The sequence below is a fragment of the Topomyia yanbarensis genome, chromosome 3, assembly GCF_030247195.1.
Source record: "Topomyia yanbarensis strain Yona2022 chromosome 3, ASM3024719v1, whole genome shotgun sequence".
Lineage (NCBI taxonomy): Eukaryota > Metazoa > Arthropoda > Insecta > Diptera > Culicidae > Topomyia > Topomyia yanbarensis.
Window position 1 is genome coordinate 316,879,987 of NC_080672.1, and position 22,264 is coordinate 316,902,250.

Sequence of the window (22,264 nt, forward strand, 5' to 3'; positions counted from 1 at the left end):
AACCCGGATTCCTTTCTTTGCTCGTTTATATGCTTCCATAATGTTTTAGGTTCGGACTTCAACTTACGTTGCACGTTTCGCAAATAATCGGCATGGCAACGCTTCGATGTCTTTTTATAGACTTGGTTAACATGAACGTAGTGTTGTCGCAGCACGTAGCCCGCAAACTTGGAGCACTTCTTCAGAGCGGCTCTTTTAGTCGCTTTTAACCGTCTCAGCTCGACAGTGTGCCACGCTGGGTGCTTAGATTGAATGCCACTTCTTTTGGGTACATAGCGATCGATAGCATAGCTCATAACATTGGAGAAGGTCTGCACTGCAACGTTGACGTCATCATTGTCGAGAATTTCAGTCCAGTGGATATTCGACAGGAAGTCAATAATCCTATTAAAGTCGGCTTTTCTAAAATTATAGCTGACGGTGTCAGAAGCATTGCAGTCATGCTTCACTCGAATCGCTTCAAGCACTATATGCAGGGGAGGGTGGTGTCTAACAGTCTTTACCAGGGGGAATGGTGCTGCGGTAATATTTGGCGCGTAGTCAGATTTGCTCGAAAAACAGAGATTAAGGATTCTGTTGTTCTCGTTCACCACATTATTCGTTTGGCGCAGCAGATTTAGACTGTAGCAGTCAAGCAAACTGGTGATACCATCATGAAAAGATGACAGTTCGGGATCAGCGAACATAAATCCGTCAGAAGCAGAGCGCCATTTTAATCCGGAGAAATTGAAATCGCCAACAATCAGGATCTCATCAACCGGGCTTGCTTCAGCGGAAATCCGTTCCAGTGACTCAGTATGTGAATCAATCAATGTCGAATGGCGAGTGCGGTCCGGTGGAAGATAAACCACGCAAAGAAAAAGTGCGTAGCCAGCCAGTTTGATTCGCACCCACACCTGATCGACACAGACGCCCAAAGTATCGTCAACCAGTTGCGCTTTCAATCGACGATGGATAGCCACAAGTACCCCGCCGCCGGTAGCCTTGAGACTGTTTCGTGAGCTGCGATCAGTACGGAAAACATTGTAGTTGGCACCAAATGCTTGCACTGACAGAGTGCTATCGCTAAGCCACGTCTCTGTGAGGGCGATTATGTCGAAGCATTCATCCGAACTTGCTATCAAATAATCGTCGATTCCTGAATTCATACCACCGGCATTCTGATAATATATGTGTAGGTTTGAATGCCGCGATTGACTGGAAGCGAGGAGCTGATCATTTCTTGCATTAACAAAATCAGTTTCGTACTTGCCGTTGGTATCGATTTGGAAAACCCCTTCACCACTCCTGCACACAGGACCGGGACGACTGGTGAACGCTGGCTGCAATGGCTCGACTGTGGCAGGGGGATCAAGGGCTTCCATAGAGCGTCCCAGGGTGCGATGAGTCATACGAGCATAGCATAGAGTGCTTAGTCCTTCTGTGATCGTTGTAGAGCTGAATGTGCTATGAAGAGACGTGCTCGTTACGATGGGATCAAAATTTTGTTTTTGATATTGAAGATTTACAGCGGCGGTAGAGTTGTGTTCATCAGCAGACTGTAAGTGAAATCTACATTGAGGGTGTGCAGCATCTTGTATTGCTTCGGAAGGACATATACCCTTCTTGGCTTTACCTGACACAGAAGAAGTCGCCGATTCGTCAGGTAGACCGAGATCGCTCGCCAGGGTACAAGAAGTTGGACAGATGAGTTTATCCAGAATAGCTTGGCGCTACTGTCCACCACCAGATGGATTCTTCTCCGCCGCAATCCTGATGATAGTTCGTTGGATTTTTGAATTGGTCACAAATTCACGGAAGTAGATGTTCTCCGGCCAAGAGTCTTTGGACAGAGCCTTATCCCTGTATGATTTGCTAACGCCAACTTTGAAAGTAATGAAGCTCAGAGATGAAAGATTCTTGTCCTTAGGAACTAGACGAACTATTCTCGGTTGCAGATTCTCCCCCAGACAATCTTTCACAAGGGTAGAAACCTCTTCATCCGTCGTGCTGGGATCGAATGCTGACAAGTAAACCCATAACAGCTCCTCAGGTGGTGAAATTATTTTTATTGTTTCAAACGCAGCTTTGGATCCACGAATATTAGGAATTTTTATTTTGAGCGAATCATCTTCGCGTTTGCGCTTAGGTGTGTTTGAAACTGGATTATATTCAGCAATTCGTTTCCAAGGCGTTATAGTTGGGGATAGCGGTTTTGAGTCAACTTTAACAGAGAGAGAGAGCTTTGACTTTCAAATCAGCTATGTCATACTATATATATATATATATATATATATATTTCAGAGAATTGTCGTCAGGCACTATGTCGCAACAACGCGAAGCCATTCTACGGAAATTATCATTTGAGAATAAGTCAGCACATCCGTTGCACATCCAGAATAGATTCCGTGGGTGGGTTCCCAGGACGTCACGAACATCATAATCCATCTTGACGCATATCATGTGGAACGAATTTCCGCAGTATCCACGACATGTGATTCGATCAGAATCATTAACCACTTTCAAGCAGTTGTTACAAGCCATGCTTTTGATTTCGTTGCGCTCAAAAACGATAATGTCACCGTTTTCAGGTGATTTTTGATATTATATTAGTTTATACGCATTTATACGCATTCCGTCGATTGTAGGCCGAGTAATTAACTAAATAGATCGGCAATGAATGAACGCACGAAGTTTGCAACTGAGTGAGCCTTATTCATTAAAGAATTTATAATATTTATGTATTTTGAAAAGATTTTGCGCGTTTTTGCAAATTTCCTTACTTAAAAATACATAAGTTGTAAAAAATATTCAATAAATGAATATATAAATAACCATAACAGAGAAAACAGACGTAAACATTCTGTATTACTGTTCCATGTATCGTTTAGGTAATATATTAAATACACAATATTATATGACCGAATCGATATATGGCCTAGTTTTACGGGAAATTCCATCAGAACCCATACAGTGCATTAAACGCACGTTAACTCACTACACCGATTGCCAAGTTTCAACCGAATAGTCGGCTTTAGTCCGACGCTACTCATTCATGCAATATTTTTCATATTTCAGAACATCGCCAAAAACATCGTGGTATTCGTCGGTGCCGGGATGTCCCAGGCAACCATCACTGCCGCACGAACCGTCAACGGAGGCGAGAATGCAACGTTCGCTTTCGAAAAGCTCAAATGGAGTGGTAATGCAAGGGTAAGCTGTTTTTTGTCATCGTGATACGCGCAAATGACCGTGTGTCTGTTCACTCCGGGAATGGGATGAAGAAGAAAAAAAAGAACGCCGCAATGCATGACTATTCGGAGCGATCTGACTCGACCACTTTTTGGAAATGCCCATTTTCCCCACATTGAGCTGAGCCAGCACCAGCATCAGCACCGGCATCAGAGTGCGAGAGGTGGGCAGGGGATATTTTATGTGGTTATTGACACAAATCGTTTCCCGTGTTCGCTTTTTCTCCCGCTGTCCGGACCGTTGAAGCAGCGATGGAGTGATTTTCAACTCATCCAGAAAAGTGGATAACATGCAATGCCACGTGGAAAATAGTGCTACAAACTGGGGATGGGTAGCGCCTCGACAGAGTGAAAAATTGAGGGAAACTCGATTTGTGGGATGGGAGAAAGTGCTGTCAGATATACGTGTTTTACTAACTATGTAGTAATGATGAGTTAGGCAAAAAATTAAATTGGACTTTCTAATTCTCGGTAGAAACGTTATCAACACTCTATGAGCAAAAATTGCCATTGAAAATATTTTCATTTGAAGACAAGTAATAATTTTATTTTTTAGATTCATCTACTTAGTATTGAACAAAACCCTATCTATTGCGTTATTATACACACAAACGAAATAGTATGTGTAACTTGAAATTTTTAAAACCAGCTCTGTCGTATTGCCTGCTAAATTCCGTCTACTCTAGCAACATTGCCTCCACTTAAGGTTGATCGATTGAATTAAATTGGGGTTTACAAGTGCTTCTTCAGGCATATTAAAGCCAGCCCATGCTGAAATGGAAAGGCACTGAGTGAACGACGAAAGAAGTGAAACGAAATAAAAATCCTACGAAGGGTATAACGATGGACGACGGATTGTGGGTTGGGTGGAAAATGTTTTATGATTTGTCAGTTTTTATTGATTGGGAACACATTTTCGGTGAAAGGTCGGAATGAATTATTGGGGATGTGCCGGATGTGAACGATGGGATTCAGGACAGCGGAAACCTTCCGTCCGTTTTGATGCAACGTGTGTGGTAAATGTTTTTTTTTCTTTCTTTGTGTTTTTCTCATTCAGACCTACTGTGTGGACAGCCGGGTTCCGGACAGTGCTTGTGCGGGCACAGCATTTTTAACTGGCGTCAAAGGAAACCTGGGGACAGTTGCTGTCCATCCGACGGTGGAAAGAGGAACGTGCGTCAGCGCTACTGATAAGACAAAACAGCTTGAATCTATCGCTAAATGGGCGTTGGATTCGGGAAAAGTAGTCGGTAAGCATTGTGTTTCTTCTTTTGAACTCTTTATTCTTTCTACTGATGATAATTTTGTTCCTAAAAATCTGACCCGAACCAAATGAGATTTTGATATTAAAATTAGACTTGTGCGTCACAACCGCTGCCGAAAAACTTTGCTAAGTCGTCGATTTGATGTATTTTTCCTGCATCCATTCGAACTCAAAAAGAATTATCTTGGATTGCAATTTATCCACAAACTAACAAACCTAAACTCACAACTCTTACTATATTTACTTTAAGTCTCAGGGGAGGGGGAGGTGAACGACATCGATTTCATAATTTTGGGGGGGGGGGTTGTGGATTAGATGGATTTTTTATCGTATATATATGAAAAAATGTTCAAAAACATTCTGAGCAGGAAAAAAATGTTCAAAAACGAACTCAGGGAACGGGTTTGGGTAGTCAAGGTAGGAAAGCTAGCTGTTGGTATAGAATTAATGCTCTTCCCCTACGAGGACAATCTGGGCGGAAAACTTCAGACTGTCTAATTTAGTGAGCCCTTCAGTTCCCTTGTGCCATTCAGTACCACTTCCTCGTTGAGCTTCCGACTGGTTCGCGAACTACTCGATAGATCTAGCCTACTCCGACGAAAAGTTCCCGGGCGAGAGAAGTTCCAGCCAACCAGCCAGGTGCTGCGGTCAGTTCGGCGATTCCGGTAGAGTAGGGGATTCCGGTTTGCTGGAGCCCCGGCGCGACTGGTGGTGTATCGTCGCAGTCTACGCGGTCTCGTTCCCGGCGGTGAATCTGACTGTAAGCTGACGGAGAGGTCCCAGACGTAAAAAGTTCTCCCGATACCGATTCTTATTTGGTTTCAGTACTACAACTTCTTGAGCCCTTTGGCTCCGGAACCGGTGCCATTTAGCACCGCAACTCCTTTAAGCCATTTACTTCTCTTCTTGGGCCATTTAGCACTACTTCTTTGATGGTCCATTCAGTCCTCGACTTATTCGCGAACAACTCGGTCTAGTCCCCGACGATGGACCTGACCTACTCCGACAGATAATTCCCCAGCGAGAGAATTTCTCCCGAGATCGAGCTAATCCTCTAGGTGCCGAGGTCGGCGATTCTGGTGAAGCAGCGTATCCGGTGCGCTGGCGCGCCGATGACCCGCGACTAGTGGTGTTTCGTCGCTGTCTACTCAGTCTAGTCCCCAGCGGTAAATCTAGCTTACGCTAACGGAGAGTTCCCTAGCGAAAAAAGTTTTCCCAATATCGATTCTTCTTTGGTTTTCGCTATTTTTCTATCGGAACAACCGGTGGGGTGCCGTGGTCGGTCTGGCGAATTCGCGTGGAGCGTGACGTCCGGTTCGCTGGCGTTTCGACGACTCATACTCGCTGCTCTGTTGCAGTCTACTCGACTAGTCTTCGGCGGTGGATCTAGCTTATACCTGCGAAGAGTTCCGTGGCGGTGAGTGCTCTCCCGAAACCGTTGTTCGATGTAAGACGGTCATGATCTACATCAGCGGTTCTCAACCTTTTTTCGTACCACGAACCCCTTAGATATCACACTGGGTTGCTGCAGACCCCCACAGATAAACATCAATTTTGTGTGCTATCAATATGTTATTTTCAATTTGCTAGGAAACAAGATTTGAAATATGCACTCGGAAAATATATTTTTCTTCGCGGACTCCCAGCAATGACTTCGCGGCCCCCTAGGGCCAGTGGACCCCAGGTTGAGAATCACTGATCTACATCATATCTCTGTTTACTGTCCGGTCCTCCCGTTTTAAGTAGCTCCCTGCACGTCACTTCAAACCTCGGACATTCAAAGACTCTACTCGGAGATTCAAAGACTTCAAACCTCGGACATTCAAAGGCGCTCCGGTGTCTCCTCGACGTTCTCACACTCCAGGCACAGTGTTGACGTTGCGTACCCACACCGATGAAGATACTCCTTAAGCAGCCGTGGTTCGGTAGGAGCTGTTTCAAGTGGAAGGTCATCTCTCCGTGCTTTCTATTGACCCACGTCGACAGGTTTGGATGAGCGGGTAGGTCCACTTTCCTTTCTCCGTATTATCCCATTTCTGCTGCTACGTCACCATCGAATCAATTCTCATCATCTTTCTCACGTTTCTGACGTTTCATTGACTGTAGCACTTGATATCTTCCGTCAGGGTAATGCAGATGGAGATCATCTCGGCGTCAAGGCATACTGCCTCCGGTACGCAATCGCAACTCGTACGACCAGCAGTCGAAGCTTTTCGCGGTTTCACTTGGTTTTCAGCGCCGCACCCCAAGCAGGAGCCCCATATCGTAGTATCGATGACGAAACACTAGATAAAGACCCGACATTTCACATGTGTAATCAACGTGGTTGTTTAAGCTCAATCGGTCGTCGATTATCACCCCCAATTGCTTCAATGCACGCTTCGATGCATTCACATGTCCTTCGATGGTGATCTGTATCCGCTGAATCGCTTTGCAGTTAATTTCGTACAAACAACTTTCATAAAATATACGAATTTTTCGTACATATGATTAATCGTTCGTTGTTCTATCGAAACACTTTTATTTTTAATTACGAGTTTTCGTGGTTTTCACGAAATGACTTTCGTTGGCTTATTACGAAACAGCTTCATTCAGCAAACGAATCGTTCGCTGTTATATACGAATATCTTTATAATATTTACGAGCACCATTCGTCAAACCGTCCACGTCAAAAGAGCAATATAGAGCCATTGTTGCTCTACGTCAGATAATTGTTGTTGTCTGACTATTTAGTAGTCGTATCCGTGTCCGCCGGTTGCAGGAAGATTTCCTAAACCTCTTTCGCTTTCAGTTGATTCAGAATCTGGAGCAGTACAGAATCAGTTGAGCCGTCGCGAACCGCTCGTTGATTTTGTATGAATAATTTTGAGTTTTTCTCTGCCGGAGCAATATCGGTGCTGTCATACATCGATCCTAAAAGATCGAATGCGACCAACGAAATCGTTTGTAATATACATAAACGTTTATTAAAATAAACGAAACATTTCGTTACTTTCACGAATAATAATGTGCAATGTAAAATAATGTGCAATGTAAACTAAATAAGTTAAATTTACGCAAACTTTCGTTCATCAAGCGGCCATTTCTTCGTACCACAATAAAATCGATTTGGCCACCTCGATTTTTTTTAAATTAAAAAAAACGTTGTTGTCAAACATCGATCCCAAAAGATCGACTGAAAACAATAAGAGGCTAAGAAATACGAAAACTTTTCTAAGATAAACGAATAGATTTCGCACGACCAACGAAATCGTTCGTAATATACACAAACGTTTATTAAAATAAACAAAACATTTCATTTCATTCACGAAAAATAAAGTCGTTATCAACGATAACATTCGTGCAGTGTACATTAAATGTGTAAAATTTACGAAAGCTTTCGTTCACCATACGGGCATTCTTGTTCATGAAATGAACGAAACTTACTATTTACAATGCACGAAAATACTTCGTTGCAGAAAACGACGAATGAACTCGTGCATTGCATGATCGATTTCATAATATTTACGAATTTATATTATATGTGCATCGTACATCCCATTCCAAAGTGTTGGACAGAGAATGGAGCCATGAGTAACGCCCGCTGCGACTCGCATTGCCTTCTGCCCTTTTGTTCGTCTGGTACAGCAGTGCTCTACTCTGGAAGTAGCTCTTCAGAATCTGGCTCATTCTTTTATGCTACGCTGCGGCATTGGTCTATTCGGGGCTGGATGGCCCAGTGACTTCTCTGAATTTGGCAGCAACATCAGTTTCTGCATCTTCCTCATTTCGGGGACTACCATCGTCTAAAGACTTCAGCAGTAGCATCCTGAACATGTCCGGATATGCCAAGATCGCAGCTTTCAGCGTAACTGTTGGTCCGGACCGCGGTTTTCTTTGATTTTAGTCACATCGACGTGTCTTTGAGCTCGTCGTTAGTCACTTGCCACTCGACTGTGTTACCTCCTTCTTCTTCGCCGTACGGTGTCGGTGACCAGGTAGTTGAATCGTGATTCGGGAAGAGACCCTCAACGATTATCTTTAGCTTACCCGGGCATATTTCAGCTGGTGTCGATGGACCCTCGTCTTCGTCATGACGATTCAGTACGCGTCCCCCAGGAATTGGCGTTTATTTCTCAGCACAGCTACTTATGGCAATTGGCTTGCTAAGCTTGATCTCCCATTTTAAAGAGTCCCTACCTTCTAGATACGTCGCTTGCGCTCCTCTCTCACTCTCCGATCTTGCGCTCTGAGTCCGCCTTCTGGCTCTAAGACAAGCAGCGTGTAGCATACTGAGTTACTCATTTAACCAGTAAGCTGCAAGCCGTCTTCTGCATGGTCCTAGTTTTCGTGACATTGTAACGTCACAAGCCGTCACAATCCTTCTTGTTAGATCAGCCGTATCAACGTACTTGATTCCGTTGTTCGCCGAAGTAACTCAACAAAGAGTCATATAAAACTCGACATCATGCCCTTCAGTTTTTGAATGTGACTGTCACTCAGACGGAAAATTGTCCACCCTAATCGGTGTTCTGATTTTGTATGTATTCGAAAAAAAATAAATTTATTGATCCAAATAGGGTAAGGGGCCGTACACAAATGACGTAGCTTTTTTTCGGCGATTTTTGACCCCTCCCACCCCCCTCGTAGCATTTGGTCACAAAATTCTAACCACCCCCTCATAAATAACGTAGCATTTACCTATCCCCTACCCCTTGTCCTATGCAAAGCGATCGGGGGATGAAAACAAATTACAAATGTTTTTCAATTATTTTAAATACATGTCCTTTCAAAATGTTTGACAACTTTTATCATCATTTTCATTATAACAGCAAATCGCGTGTAAAATAAGCCCATTTCATGACAAATATAGTGTTGATAGTTTTGTTTTGAATTTTATATGTCAAAGGTAGCATGAAGAGAAGTTCTCTCAGTTCACAATCCTGCAGCTGCCAATGATTCTAAGAAGCATACGTTCATCCAAATTACTAAATTTTGTTTGGTTGAATCCGAAGTGAAAATTTAATGCAGCTTCCAAACTAAGTCTACTAGTTAGAAACATTAGCTAACTAATGTAGCAAGTTAAATCCGCATACAAAATCTTTTCGTATTTTTGCTAACTTGTAATTCCGCGAGTCGTAAAATTTATCTCATGAAAAACCACATCAAAAGTAACTTGTTTGAATTTAAATTTATTTCTCTTGAAAATGGAGGATCATTAAACTGTTTTCTCTAAACAATGGGTTTTAAACTTAATGCTACGTCGCACAACTTCTGACCCTACCCTCCCCCTCGTCACACTTCGTCACAAATTTGGTATACCCTCCCTACCCCCCAAAATGCTACGTCATTTATGCATGGCCCCTAATGGTAGTAAAGCCTGACTATTTCGCACCTCTTGGTTTCGAACCAAGCATATGAGAAATGGTTATATGTATTTGGCTTAAAAAGGGTTTGCAAGAATAAGTTTTTTTTTTTTTTTTTTAAATAGCCCGCCTCTTACCCCCACACCAAAAAGCTCACAAACGGAGCCCCCTGGTAGTGGCCACATCAGTTCTCAGCGTACAAAAAAAAGGTCAGCACAACAAAACAAAGTTACGAATCGCGGAAACGCTGAGAACAAAAAAAAACAATACGAGACCGACAAAACACAAAATTTGACAAGAAGCTACGGCGAGTACCCAGCGGAAAAGAATCCTTTTAAGGGTCCCATCGTAGCTTTGCAGGAAGCTCATAATAATTTAAATTTATTTATTACTAATTGCTATAAAAAATGCATTTATCAATTGTTTTTATTAAAAAAATGTTAACCAATTATAGCCAAAGGAATAAGCTCGATTGGGGGTGAACGAAGTTTAAATTAAAAATTCTCCTATTTTATTTTTTAAAATTAGTTTCAATTTTGCTTGGAAACGAGTGCGACATGTTATTTGCTTTAAATCCGTAGGAAGCTGGTTGAATAACTTAGGTCCGATGAAAGAAATGCGTCTTTGACCAAGGTTCGTGGATACTCTGGAGTATAATAAATGATTGGCTTGTCTAGTGCTGTGAGCTCGAATGCCTGGTGTAAATTCTAGATTGTTATGAGCAATAGTATTATGCAAAGCATTGTGGATGTATATTATTGTTTGGTAGTTAGTCAACCCAAGCAAAGGTAAAATGTTATGGGCATTATTATTGTATAACAAAATAGTAGGGTACATAAATGGTTTTTTATAAATAATTTTAAGACATCTGTTTTGAAGCGTTTGTAGCTTTTTCAGATTCGAGATACTGGCACGGCCCCACACAGATACAAGGTAGTTCAGCAATGAGTGGATGTGCGCATAATAAAATTTTAGAAGTACATGCTGGGGAACAAAAGAGCATACTTTACGCATAGCCCCACATAACGATGCAACTTTTCTCTCTATAGATGTTATATGCTCAATCCAGGAGAGTGTGGGGTCTAAGTGAAGTCCTAAATATTTGAAGCAGTTAGTTTCCCATTCTTGGGTCTGGATGCACGCCTATAGCTCTTCTAGATGAACGAAACAGCATATATTTAGTTTTTGATAGGTTCAAGGAAAGAAGGTTTTCGTTGAAATACGTCGTTAGTGTTTTTAAATCCGATTCAATGTCGCGTACAATATCCAGGCAGTTGTTGTTCGGGTAGAACAACGCTGTGTCATCCGCGAAAAGACGAGGAGTCCCTTTTAACCCGAGTCTACCTAGGTCATTGATATACAATAAAAATAACAGTGGCCCAATATTACTGCCTTGGGGCACTCCTATTTCTATTGGTCTATAAGAGCTACACGAGTCTCCAATAGATACGAATTGGTTCCTATACGACAGATAGCTACGAATAATATGATTTGCTACTCCCCTTATGCCATAGCATTCTAACTTCTTAAGCAGGATTGAGTGATCCAGAGTATCGAATGCTTTTTTTAGGTCCAGAAAAAGGGCACCAACAATTCTTTTGCTATCAATTTGACTAATGATGGAGTCAATTAGTTCGGTCATTGCAATTAAAGTGCTGCAGCCCTGCCTGAACCCATACTGGTAGTTGTAAATTATGTTGTGTTTGTTCAAAAACTCGAGTAGTCGAGTGATGAGCAATTTCTCAAGAATTTTATTGAAAACGCACAATGTTGAAATTGGTCTATAGTTGCAAGGTTGGTTTGGACCACCAGCTTTGAAAATTGGAATTACTCGGGCTATTTTTAAACAGTCTGGGTACCTGCCGGTTTGAATTATTAAATTAAAAGCTTTGGTTAGGGTGTTTGCAAAAGCGGTACAGTTACTCTTAAGAACACTAGCGGGGATCTTATCAGGACCACAACTGTTATTTTTTCGAGGTCTTTAATCAAAAGGATCACTTCGTTTATGGTTGCAGGACGCAAGAAGATTGTTTCTTGGACGTGTTGTATATTTGTAATAGGATTTGAGTTGAGACTCGTGGGAATATTGTCAGCCAAATTTTTGCCAATGCTAGAGAAATACTCGTTGAAAACATTACATACTTCTTTAGTCTCAGTGACTCTGATATCGTTGCAAATTAGGCTGATGGGAACATCCGACTTTGAACGACCAAAAATGGTATTAATATTCTTCCAAAGTTTTGAATGAGTTGTGTTGGATAGAAGGTTTTCAAAGTAGGCCTTTTTGCACCGCTTTTTCATTACATTAACTTTTTTAGTTATGTGTTGCAGAAGAGCTTTGAGGTTTTCATCATTGGGGTTATTTTTTACTCGTTTCAGATAATTACTTTTGATTCTAATCAGTGTCCACAAATCGAAATTGATCCAGGGGCAAAAAACGCCTTTACATTTAAAAGTTTTGGAGACCGTTCTAGTGTTTTCCGCAAGTAAAGAATTGTAGGTTGTGATGATATTTGTAAGACATACATCTACATCATCAATCAACTCGATGGTTGAGTTCAAGATATATTCTTCCAAATAGGGCCAAAGCAGACACATTACCCTATCAAACGTGATATACCTGCTCCGCCAATCTAGCGTATTGAGGCGCATCAAAAAAAAACGAACTAGTAGTAGGGTAATATTTAAAAAAATACTAGAACTTAACTAACCAAACCATCCAGTGCATTTATCAGATTTTTTTTTGAATAATTGAAATACATAGGGGAGCCCGGGGCTAGTTGGCGGTTGGGGTAAGTTGGCGGAATCCCTTTTTCTCTGTTTCTATTAGACATATAGCCTCAAGTTTTGTGAAACCCGTTATCCAATGTGATTTTGTTGCAAAACGATTTGTTTGGTGGAAGTTGTGGGTGATATTGTGTGTTTCGAGCATACCAAGTAATTTTCTAAATTTTAAATACTTTGCGTTATTTAGGATGATTTTCAATCTATTTCTCGAATGATAATATTTTTCTATTGTGCGTGAAAATAGCTTTCAGTATCTGTATAGAAAATACATCTATCCACAAACAAAAGTTTTTTAATAGTATTTAATAAAATATGCGGTTGAGCTAAGTGGGCGGTGCTGCACGCGGGCAAGTTGGCGGTACTGTTTACAGTGCAAAAAAGTCATCAAAAAATTTTATTTCTGGAATTCACTCCGGGGTAAGAAAATCTTTTTCGTGTGTATCTCGTCAATGTAGGAGGCATCTATTCCGGCCAATTGCATGAAGAATTTCGAAAGTTTGCTTTTGAATAGGGAGTACGCGTCAAAGTCAAAATGCCGGGGTATTGAAACTGAAATATAATAGCAAATGTCGGTTAATATACAGTTTTCTCGAAAAGACATTCAGCACGATCCGAAAGGACCCTTGAAGTAATTGAATCTCCATTTGATTGCTTAGTTATTGGCGTATAATCACATACCGCCAACTTAAGCAGGGCCCGGGGTAAGTTGGTAGGTTTTCCGCGTCACATATTTTTGTCTCTAAAAATGGAGACAATGCATCAAACACTTAAAAAAAAGATGTGGCCAACAGTCTTCTTTTTCATGCCGCGTGTTCTTTTTTGCAAGATCTACCTACATCAAAGCGATAAAAATTGAAAACTGAAAATACCGCCAACTAGCCCCGGTCTCCCCTATCATATCTAGCCATATTTTTGGTTTAATCTAAATGCGGTTTTCTGATTGGATAGCGCTGACAAAATTACGCTAAATAATCAATAAAACCATTATAGAACCCGTCCCCCAGACGCTGAATGTATGATTTGGATCGCACTCTTCAATGCTCCATTATCGCTTCCATAACCCGATTGCTTGGTTCGGACAGGTTTTGCTACAACATCTCGTGTTACCGCCGGCTCCAATGCCGCTTTATACGCCAACTCCGGTGACAAGGACTGGGAAAACGATGCGGCCGTCACGGCGGGCGGATGCAATCCGAGCGAAGTCAAAGATATCGCTTATCAACTGGTCCATGGCGACATTGGCAAGCATTTTAAGGTAAGCAGTACTATTCAGGGCAAAAGAGCAAGCTAACCAATAGGTAAAGTATCATGGAAGCTTTAAATCTGTGCATTCCCCGTGCCGTATATTGTTTTTCTGACGAATTATTTCATCTGCAGGTTATTCTGGGAGGTGGAAGAAAGAACCTTATCCCAACAACCGTAACCGACGAAAGCGGGAGTCCAGGTTTGCGCGCCGACGGCAAAAACCTGATCGAGGAATGGAAAAATTCCAAAACCGGAAATCCAGTTTACATCACAACACTGGTGAGTAAATCTTGTTTCGTTGCGGTTAGTGGTTGCCCTTCCATACGGTTTCGTTTTGCAGAGTTGAGATAAATCGTTTATACACATTTTCGTCGGTTTAATTTCATCTGGGGCTCATCGTTCTGTATTTGCTGTTTCGAGTTTAACCTAAATTTTCTACGGGGTGTTATGCAATATTGATTTCGAGAATACTGTTTTGTTTTCTATGAGTCTATGGGTTTAGCACACGAGAGTGAACCCTTACAGCATTACGAAATAACCATAATGATTTCTGTAGTATTAATAACCCTCATTAGCAGAAGACAAAAGTTAAACCCGTAGGATATTGAGCCTGTTCTAATGACCCTGCCACTTCTAGTTCCCGTTCTGTATACTTCACATCCTTGCTCTTACTTGAGTACTACGGCTCTAATTTTCATAACTTTCCCTACCCAGTAATTTCTAGCTAATTGAATGTCGTTAAAATGTAAAAAAGAAAATGTGACTAACATAGTTCAAATAAAAAAGGAAAAAAATGAATGCTCTATCGACTGCTGCATTTAAAATAGAATCGATTTAGAAGTCGGTCTGTATTAGCCTTTCCATGAGATGTTTGTTTGAGAATTCACAGGCGGGTCCTTTCTTCCGCGAACAGTAAACGTTTCATTTGATGTTAGACTGGATCGACGATTTTATTCGGACGTTGTATCTACCCGAGAATGGTGAATATAAAAAAATCTTGAGATGGTAATTTCCAAAACTACCATAGTAGTTTTCAATGACAAAAAGCAAAACTCTATGAAAACTATTATTGTTATTAGAAAAAAAATTATTTGCCCCCTGTTTTTAACAGCGATGTTGATGGGGGGGGGGGGTGACATAATTTTTAAACAAGATTTGTAATGGCCTTATTAGACTTAAAGTAAGCCAAAGAAAATAAAAATAAAGCATATGTTCTTCGTGCTAGTATGACTGGTGCAAATTGGTAACTGGCTTCGATTCATCTAGCGAACTGTCAATATTCAACTCTTATACATGATTGAACAGTCATTCTTCCACTCAGACAAGACCATGCATATTGTCCACGTACAGTCCGAGAGAATTGGTTTCCTAGTTCGTCAAATAAATACTAAACAAAGAAAGAAATTAGTTTGATCAGTCCAAAGAAATGTCAGCTCGATCGGCATCAACCGGTGGATATGTGTTACCTGTCAATATCATCAAATCAAAGAACATTTAAAATTACATACGACAAAACTATCAAACATCTTCTTTGCAAAAAATTCCTGCACACTGTCGAAAAGCTTCTCGAATTGGCTCAACTTTGTTTCTACATTAAGTTAATAAGTTGACATTTAATAAAGGCTTTTCCTACAAAAAAATATCTTTTGAACTTTGTCCAAATTTGATTCCGCATACATTACTCCACAGATATAAGACCGTTAATTGAAATGCAACAACATCACCATTCGGTGTGGCGGATCCAAATATAAATTCATTATTTCAGCAAACTCTACCCATTACGTCCCATCGTTGTCTTTTCCGTAGGGGGTATGTAGTTTCAAAAGCGAAACGCAGGAACTCAACAGGTTAATTGAAAAATTACTTTCCAATCCCCTGTGTCGTGCACTCGTCGTAAATACATCCTTAACAAATGATATAGCTGAGTTTGCATCATCAAGTTGATCCCTAGCGGGCTGTACATGCGAGTTTCGAAATGTAAATAATCAATCGACTCACTCCCGCTTTTGAACGACACCTAAACTGGTAACAAGACTAGACAGTTGCGTTTGCCTCTTAGCCGACGGTGAACGCCGTGTCTCGGCACCATAAGCTAGACGGCCGTTGCGATGGATGATCGGCGACCGGCAACCGACGGCAGTACGTACTATTTGTATCGTCGTTCCGTGCAGTGCATGCACAAATCGAACGATTTGAATTTGATTTATCGTACATTGCCTCGATGTAAAATGGCTGATATAAATCATTCACGTCAATTGCATTCTTCGGTGTGTATTTTTTTCATCATTTTATTCGCTCCGCACTCCCCTTCCGTGTGAGTGAGGTTGCTTTTCGTTTGCCATTTCGCCGGCTTGTATGTGCTCGCATAGCTCGACCTGAGCGCTTCTCGGTCCTACATGCCGAACCGACTAAACGACTGAACGACCGACCGATCGTCTCGAATGAGGTGTTATTTTTCCCTCTTTGTCTTGTATGCTGGGCAGCATAATGATGCAAAAAATGATACGAATGCCTTCAGGGCAACATCTACGTCGGCATTTTCCAATACAGATCTCTTATCGTGGTTTTTGTTGTTACCCTGTCATTATAGCAAATACGGTCTGGAATTTTGATATTTATGTGTGCGTGTCTTTTACAAGGTGTTGAAGAACGCTACCTGTATAGCGAAATGTAGATCACAATCTTTGAAGCAAACAATAATTAATTTTTACTAAAAGTTAATAGTTTTCAAGATTATTTCGCAAAAACCTCCTCACAGACAGAACGTGTTCTTCTTGGGTTTGCAATGAAAAGCGAGTTTAGTACAAGGGTTCGTCATAACATCCAAAAATTTTTGTGCCTCATAATGTCATGACACGGATCGGTTTACGGATCTTGTGACTTGCCCGTTGTGCGTCATAATGTTCCGGACGTTATGATACGCATTCGTTTCAGGATCTTTTATCGCAGTCAACATCCTGGACACTGTGACGTAAATAAATTATTATATTATCTTGCATAATGTCCCAGGTGATATTTTTTTTGAGAGTTGTCCTGCTAGAGCTGTAAAGATATGGTCTTGGAAGGGTTCCCCGTCAGAGTCACTCGCTACAATAGCAGTCGAGACGGGAAATGTCATCCGCTAAAACACTGCTTAAGGCCATTTGCAGCGGGCCGTAATTCTGAATGTGATATTCATTGTACGGTTCGGACATGTGCAGGCGTAGGGACTTCACGATCGCTTGTATCATCGCGAAAGGGGCGAAAGTTTGTGCGTTAAAATGTTAGATCGCGTGGGAAGTATGTATGTCGCGTATATGTAACTTCGCGTGCATAAATTTGATTTTTTTTGTGTCCATTCGTATATTCGCGTGTATTCTTGAATGATCGTGCGCGGGCCGTGACTTAACTTTCGGTGTACGGTTCAGATTCTAGAAGAGAGTGAGTTCTTCCATATCACCAAAGTTCCCAGTCATGTCGCCAAGGAACGTATTGTCTAGAGCGTAATTTTGTATTGATCCGACTGAAGGCATAGAGCTTTGCTGCTAGGGCCGATTAGGGACTTCCGGACGTAACCGACTCATGATGGCGCGAACACGCGCGTTTGTAGGTTCACTCTTGTGAACTTTTTTGTAAATTTATTAAACGTTTGTTTAGCCACCGGTGTGTTTTCATGTTTGCGAGATAGCAGGCGCAGGTGTGCGTGAATGATCGCGAAGGTCCTGAGCGTTTGAATGCTCACGTGCTTGTAACTTGTGTGTGACGATTCGCATATTCGCGTGCGTTCCCGAGTGATCACGCAGACCATGAATCTGATGCTCAACCTTCAGTGCACGGATCAGATACTAGACGAGAGTTCACTAGAGTTCCCGGTTATGTTGCCATGGGAGGTGTTGTCTAGTGAATATGAGCGTCTTTTTTTATCATTCCAACTGAAGGCATGAGACTAGGATGCTTGAACCGAGGGTAGAGATTTCCGAACGTGATCGTGCGAGCGGTTGATTAATGCTTGAGAGCGCGTTTGTAAATTTATAGGTGCTAAAACGTCGGGACTCGAACCTAGGTGCGCTGCGTACAAGGCAATCGATTTAGCTACTACGCTACGCCCATCCCCCGAAATCGTTCTTAAAATTTGTGTACATTAATTTTCGCGTGCTAAATCGTTTTTGATATTAACACTTGTAATTTTCATTTTATATTAGAGTGTCTCCAAAACAGTTATTTTGTTGTGAAGGCTCAACAATTTTTTAAAGAAATTTTTGTGCGCTGAATTCCTATTTTGGATATAAAATGACAACACTTGTAAAAAGAAATTTCCATGTTACATTAGAGTGGCTCAAAAATAGTTATTTTGCTGTGAAGGCTCAAAATTTTTGTTAAAGAAATTGTTGGGCGCTGAATTCCTAGTTTAGTTATAAAAATAGAAATTAACTTTACTACTTATTAGAGTGGCTTAAAAGTAAGCATTTTGTTTTTTTATAATGATTTTTTTAATAGTAATTTTGGGATTTATTGATTGACATTTCATTATAGGGCTACAGAAATGACTATTTTGCTTTTACGGATCAAATAAGATGTGTTCCACTAATTTTGGAACGTTTAATTCATTAGTGGGTTACTTGATATGAGAACTACATTTTCTTTCATTTTCAAAACAAACATTTTGAGCGTCTTAGTGGAATGTTTAATAACATCCACTAATCAACAAGACGGTTAGATTGCTTATTTCATATCTTAAATAAAAATAAATCCAAAACCCTTTTTTGCGTATATGGTCTATGTCTCACCAAATGACTAGAACTCAACTGCGTTAACTCAAATCGACTGTTTTTGCGTAGGTTAGCAAGAAATAGTTCCAGAAACATTTTATGAAATATTTCAGATGGTTGAAAATATTTACTGATTTTTAAACATTCTTAATACCTTTACCATCTAAAAAACCCACACTTCCCACTCGGCTTTTTGATCACTAGTAAAATCCTTGTAGATCATGCTCTCAATGCTATTTGAAAGTTGTGCATGTATTTGTGTCATTATTCTGGTTATCTAAACAATAACTAAACCAACTAGTGACTTATTGGCGGCGATTTCACGATGTAATTTTATCACACGGATAATTTTGGTGAAGTATTGCAATACATAAAATCAACCGTTTCTTTGAAAAACCAAAATAACCGTATGTAGTTCCTATAGTCAAATAATGCAGAAAACACTTTAGTTATGCCCTTCAAAAAGCTGTCAAAAATTCATTATACGTTCAAATCACCTAAAATCTCGCGAAAATGTCTCTGAAGGCTCAGCTGATACGAGAAAAATACTAGTGAGAATATCTCATAACCTTCATACATCGATTTAAGTCACAGCTCGGGCTGTGCGTTTGTGTTATCGCGAAGGCCACGAGCGTTTAAACGTTTGGGACGAGAGATATTGTGAGTGTATATGAGAGAATATTAATTAATTGCGTTAGTGAGTGTTAGTATGAATCTAATTTATAATATAGTAATCAAAGGAAACATAAAATAGCAATTCTCACTCACTCACACGAGAGGCTGCTTATCCGATGTTCAACTTTTCCGGGATTAGATGAGTCGCAAAATTCTCCGTGCCTACAAATATTTGTTCCGATAAAATTTTTCAGATTTTTTTTGCTTCTCGCCGGAGAAGGTGATAAAATTTTATTTCCGTGAAAATTAATAAAAATGCCAAAATTTATACTTCATTTCAACGAAACTGCCAGAGAATTAGGTTGGACTTGTTTTTCGTGTTTTGAAATAGTACCAGTAAGGCAGCGAGCGCAAAAAGGATACCATGATAAACTCATTCGCTCATTCTCCGGCGGTTTTGTTTATCCGGAGAAGTTGTATGACTGTCAATAACTTTTCATGTGAAAATGTGAATCTGTATCTGTTTTTTACGTTCTCGAACTGTGAGCGAGAAGCTCTCAAGTGATCCTTTAGTGTTCAATCAACCCTACATGTACTTGTGAAATACAATATCGAACCCCATATACGTAAAAAAATCCGTTCATAAGTTCATTAACAAAAGGTCACGATTTCGTGAACTGGACAATTTACGAAAACCGTGACCAAGTTCCTTAAATTAGGAATAATAAACCTCGTATTTATGAAATTATTTGTGTTTTCTAAAAACCATTCCGCCCCGAATATATAGATGGCGTTACATTTGAATGTTTGGTTGGGTTACTGTTGCTGTTCCTTGGACACGTTTAGTTTTTGTTGTGATTCTTATTCATGATTTGGGAATACACAGTCAACAGTCAAACGTTGTTCATGATTTCAAGAGCTTATTCGCGATTCTTGTAAACTCTCACAACGTTAGCGGGATTAAAGTTCATGATTTCAAAATCTTAGTCTTGATGATCGTAATTTCTATTCATGTTATCGTGATATTTTGGTCATGAGTAAAGTGATTCATGTTCACGATTTCAGGATCTTTGTCACGATTTCAAATATTTTTGTCACGAGTTATGTGATTTTTGTTCGCGATTTTTGTAGCTTCTGTTTATGTTATCGTGATATTTTAGTCATGAATAAAATAATTAATGTTCATGATATCAGGATCTTAGTCACGATTTTCTTAATTTCTGTTCATGTTATCATGATATTTTATTTTATAGCTTACTTTCAAAGAGTAATGTAACTAATATTCATGGATATCAGCAGTTTTATTATGAAATTCGTAAATTCTCTTCGTCTTATCGTGATCTATAATTTTTGGGTTACTAACGGTTTCACTCGAAATAACGTGGCAATATGAACTGGATTATTGAAATAAGACTCATTTGCGATATATGGTTCTGTGAACTATATCACGCACACTATTCGAGGTTGAATGTTTGAGGTCATAATAGGTCATAATTTTATCTACTGCTCGTACCTATTACTGGTCGCTAGCAACTGGGTATTTCCTAAAAGAGTGCATGGAGCAAAAATGATTCCACAAATAATACTCCAGATCTTATGAAAGAGATCACTTAAAAAAATTTATTACCAAGTTGCATGAAATTGTGAATGATTAGGAATATCTTCTAAATCACACAAGTAAATAGATACTAGCTAGATCGTAAATCATATACTAGGAATCATGAACCAGTTCACGAATACATGAATAATGGTTTATGATTTCGTGAACTTTTTTACGAAAACAATTGATAAGTTTTGACTATTATACTAGGTATCATGAACCAATTCACGAACACATGAATAATATTTCATGATTTCGTGAAGTATTTCACGAGCACTGATATTGGATCGTGACTAATATATTAGGAATCATGAACCAGTTCACGATTACATGAATAATATTTCATGAATTTGTGAACAATTTCACGAGCACGGACATTGGATCGTGATTAATATGTTAGGAATCATGAACCAGTTCACGAATACATGAATAATATTTTACGATATCGTGAACTATTTCACGAAAATGAATGATAAGTTGTGACCATCATACTAAGAATCATGAACTGGTTCACGAATACATGAATAATATTTCATGGTTTCGAGAACTGTTTCACGAGCACGGATATTGGATCATAACTAATATATTAGGAATCATGAACCAGTTCACGAATACATCAATAATATTTGATGATTTTGTGAACCATTTCACGAGCACAGTATTAGATCGTGACCAATATATTATGGATCATGAATTATTTCACGAGGATTGAATGGATTCATGAATAAAATTCCGAATTTCATGAAGCAGCTCACGAAAAAATATCCAGAATATTTTTATTTTGTGAACTAATATTGACGAATATGCTGAGGAAGAATCATAGAAAGAAATAATCACCGCAATATATGTATTGAATTTTACATAATTATTTATTTATTTTTATATATAACATTTGTCTTAAAACTATCTTCATGCATGCTATTTTGTATTATTTCAAAACAAGGAAAATATTTTTGGTGCATCTTCTGAATTAGAATACCTTTTCGTCTCTACTTTGCCACCAGGCACAAAACTTTTGATTTCCAGATATTGTTTTGACGTTATTATACAGCTCTTCTAATTCTTCTGACATTTTTTTGTACTGTTCAGTGAATATGTAGCAGAAAATTACTTTTGTGATATTTTTATCAGTTTGTTTAATTGCCCAGTTATATAACTTGTTATGGTATTTTCATAGTCGCGAGCAAGACTGGTTCTTTTTGCGATTCGCTTGAGAATGACACCAATAGCATCACAGGGTCCTTTTCCATGGGATGCTGCAACAAAATGCCATTCTGCGCTTAACTCATACTTTTACTGGAATCTACACAAGCTTGCAAAGTTTTTCTTATATTTATGTTGTGCTACTGCTCCATCAGACATTTATTTTAATTTTAGAAAAGTTTGTCAAAAGTTTCATGCAATTTATCAGTTTTGAGATTTCATTTGTT

General features: G+C 39.7%; 1 protein-coding gene across 1 annotated transcript in view; it reads left to right on the forward strand.

Annotated features, from left to right (window-relative positions):
- LOC131691941 (membrane-bound alkaline phosphatase-like) overlaps window positions 1–22,264 on the forward strand; it is a 46,783-nt gene that overhangs the window by 11,390 nt on the left and 13,129 nt on the right. Inside the window, exons 2-5 of the mRNA XM_058978721.1 lie at window positions 3,058–3,192; window positions 4,288–4,480; window positions 13,709–13,881; window positions 14,004–14,150. Of these exons, the coding sequence (XP_058834704.1) occupies window positions 3,058–3,192; window positions 4,288–4,480; window positions 13,709–13,881; window positions 14,004–14,150 (648 nt within the window). The remainder of the gene's footprint in view (window positions 1–3,057; window positions 3,193–4,287; window positions 4,481–13,708; window positions 13,882–14,003; window positions 14,151–22,264) is intronic.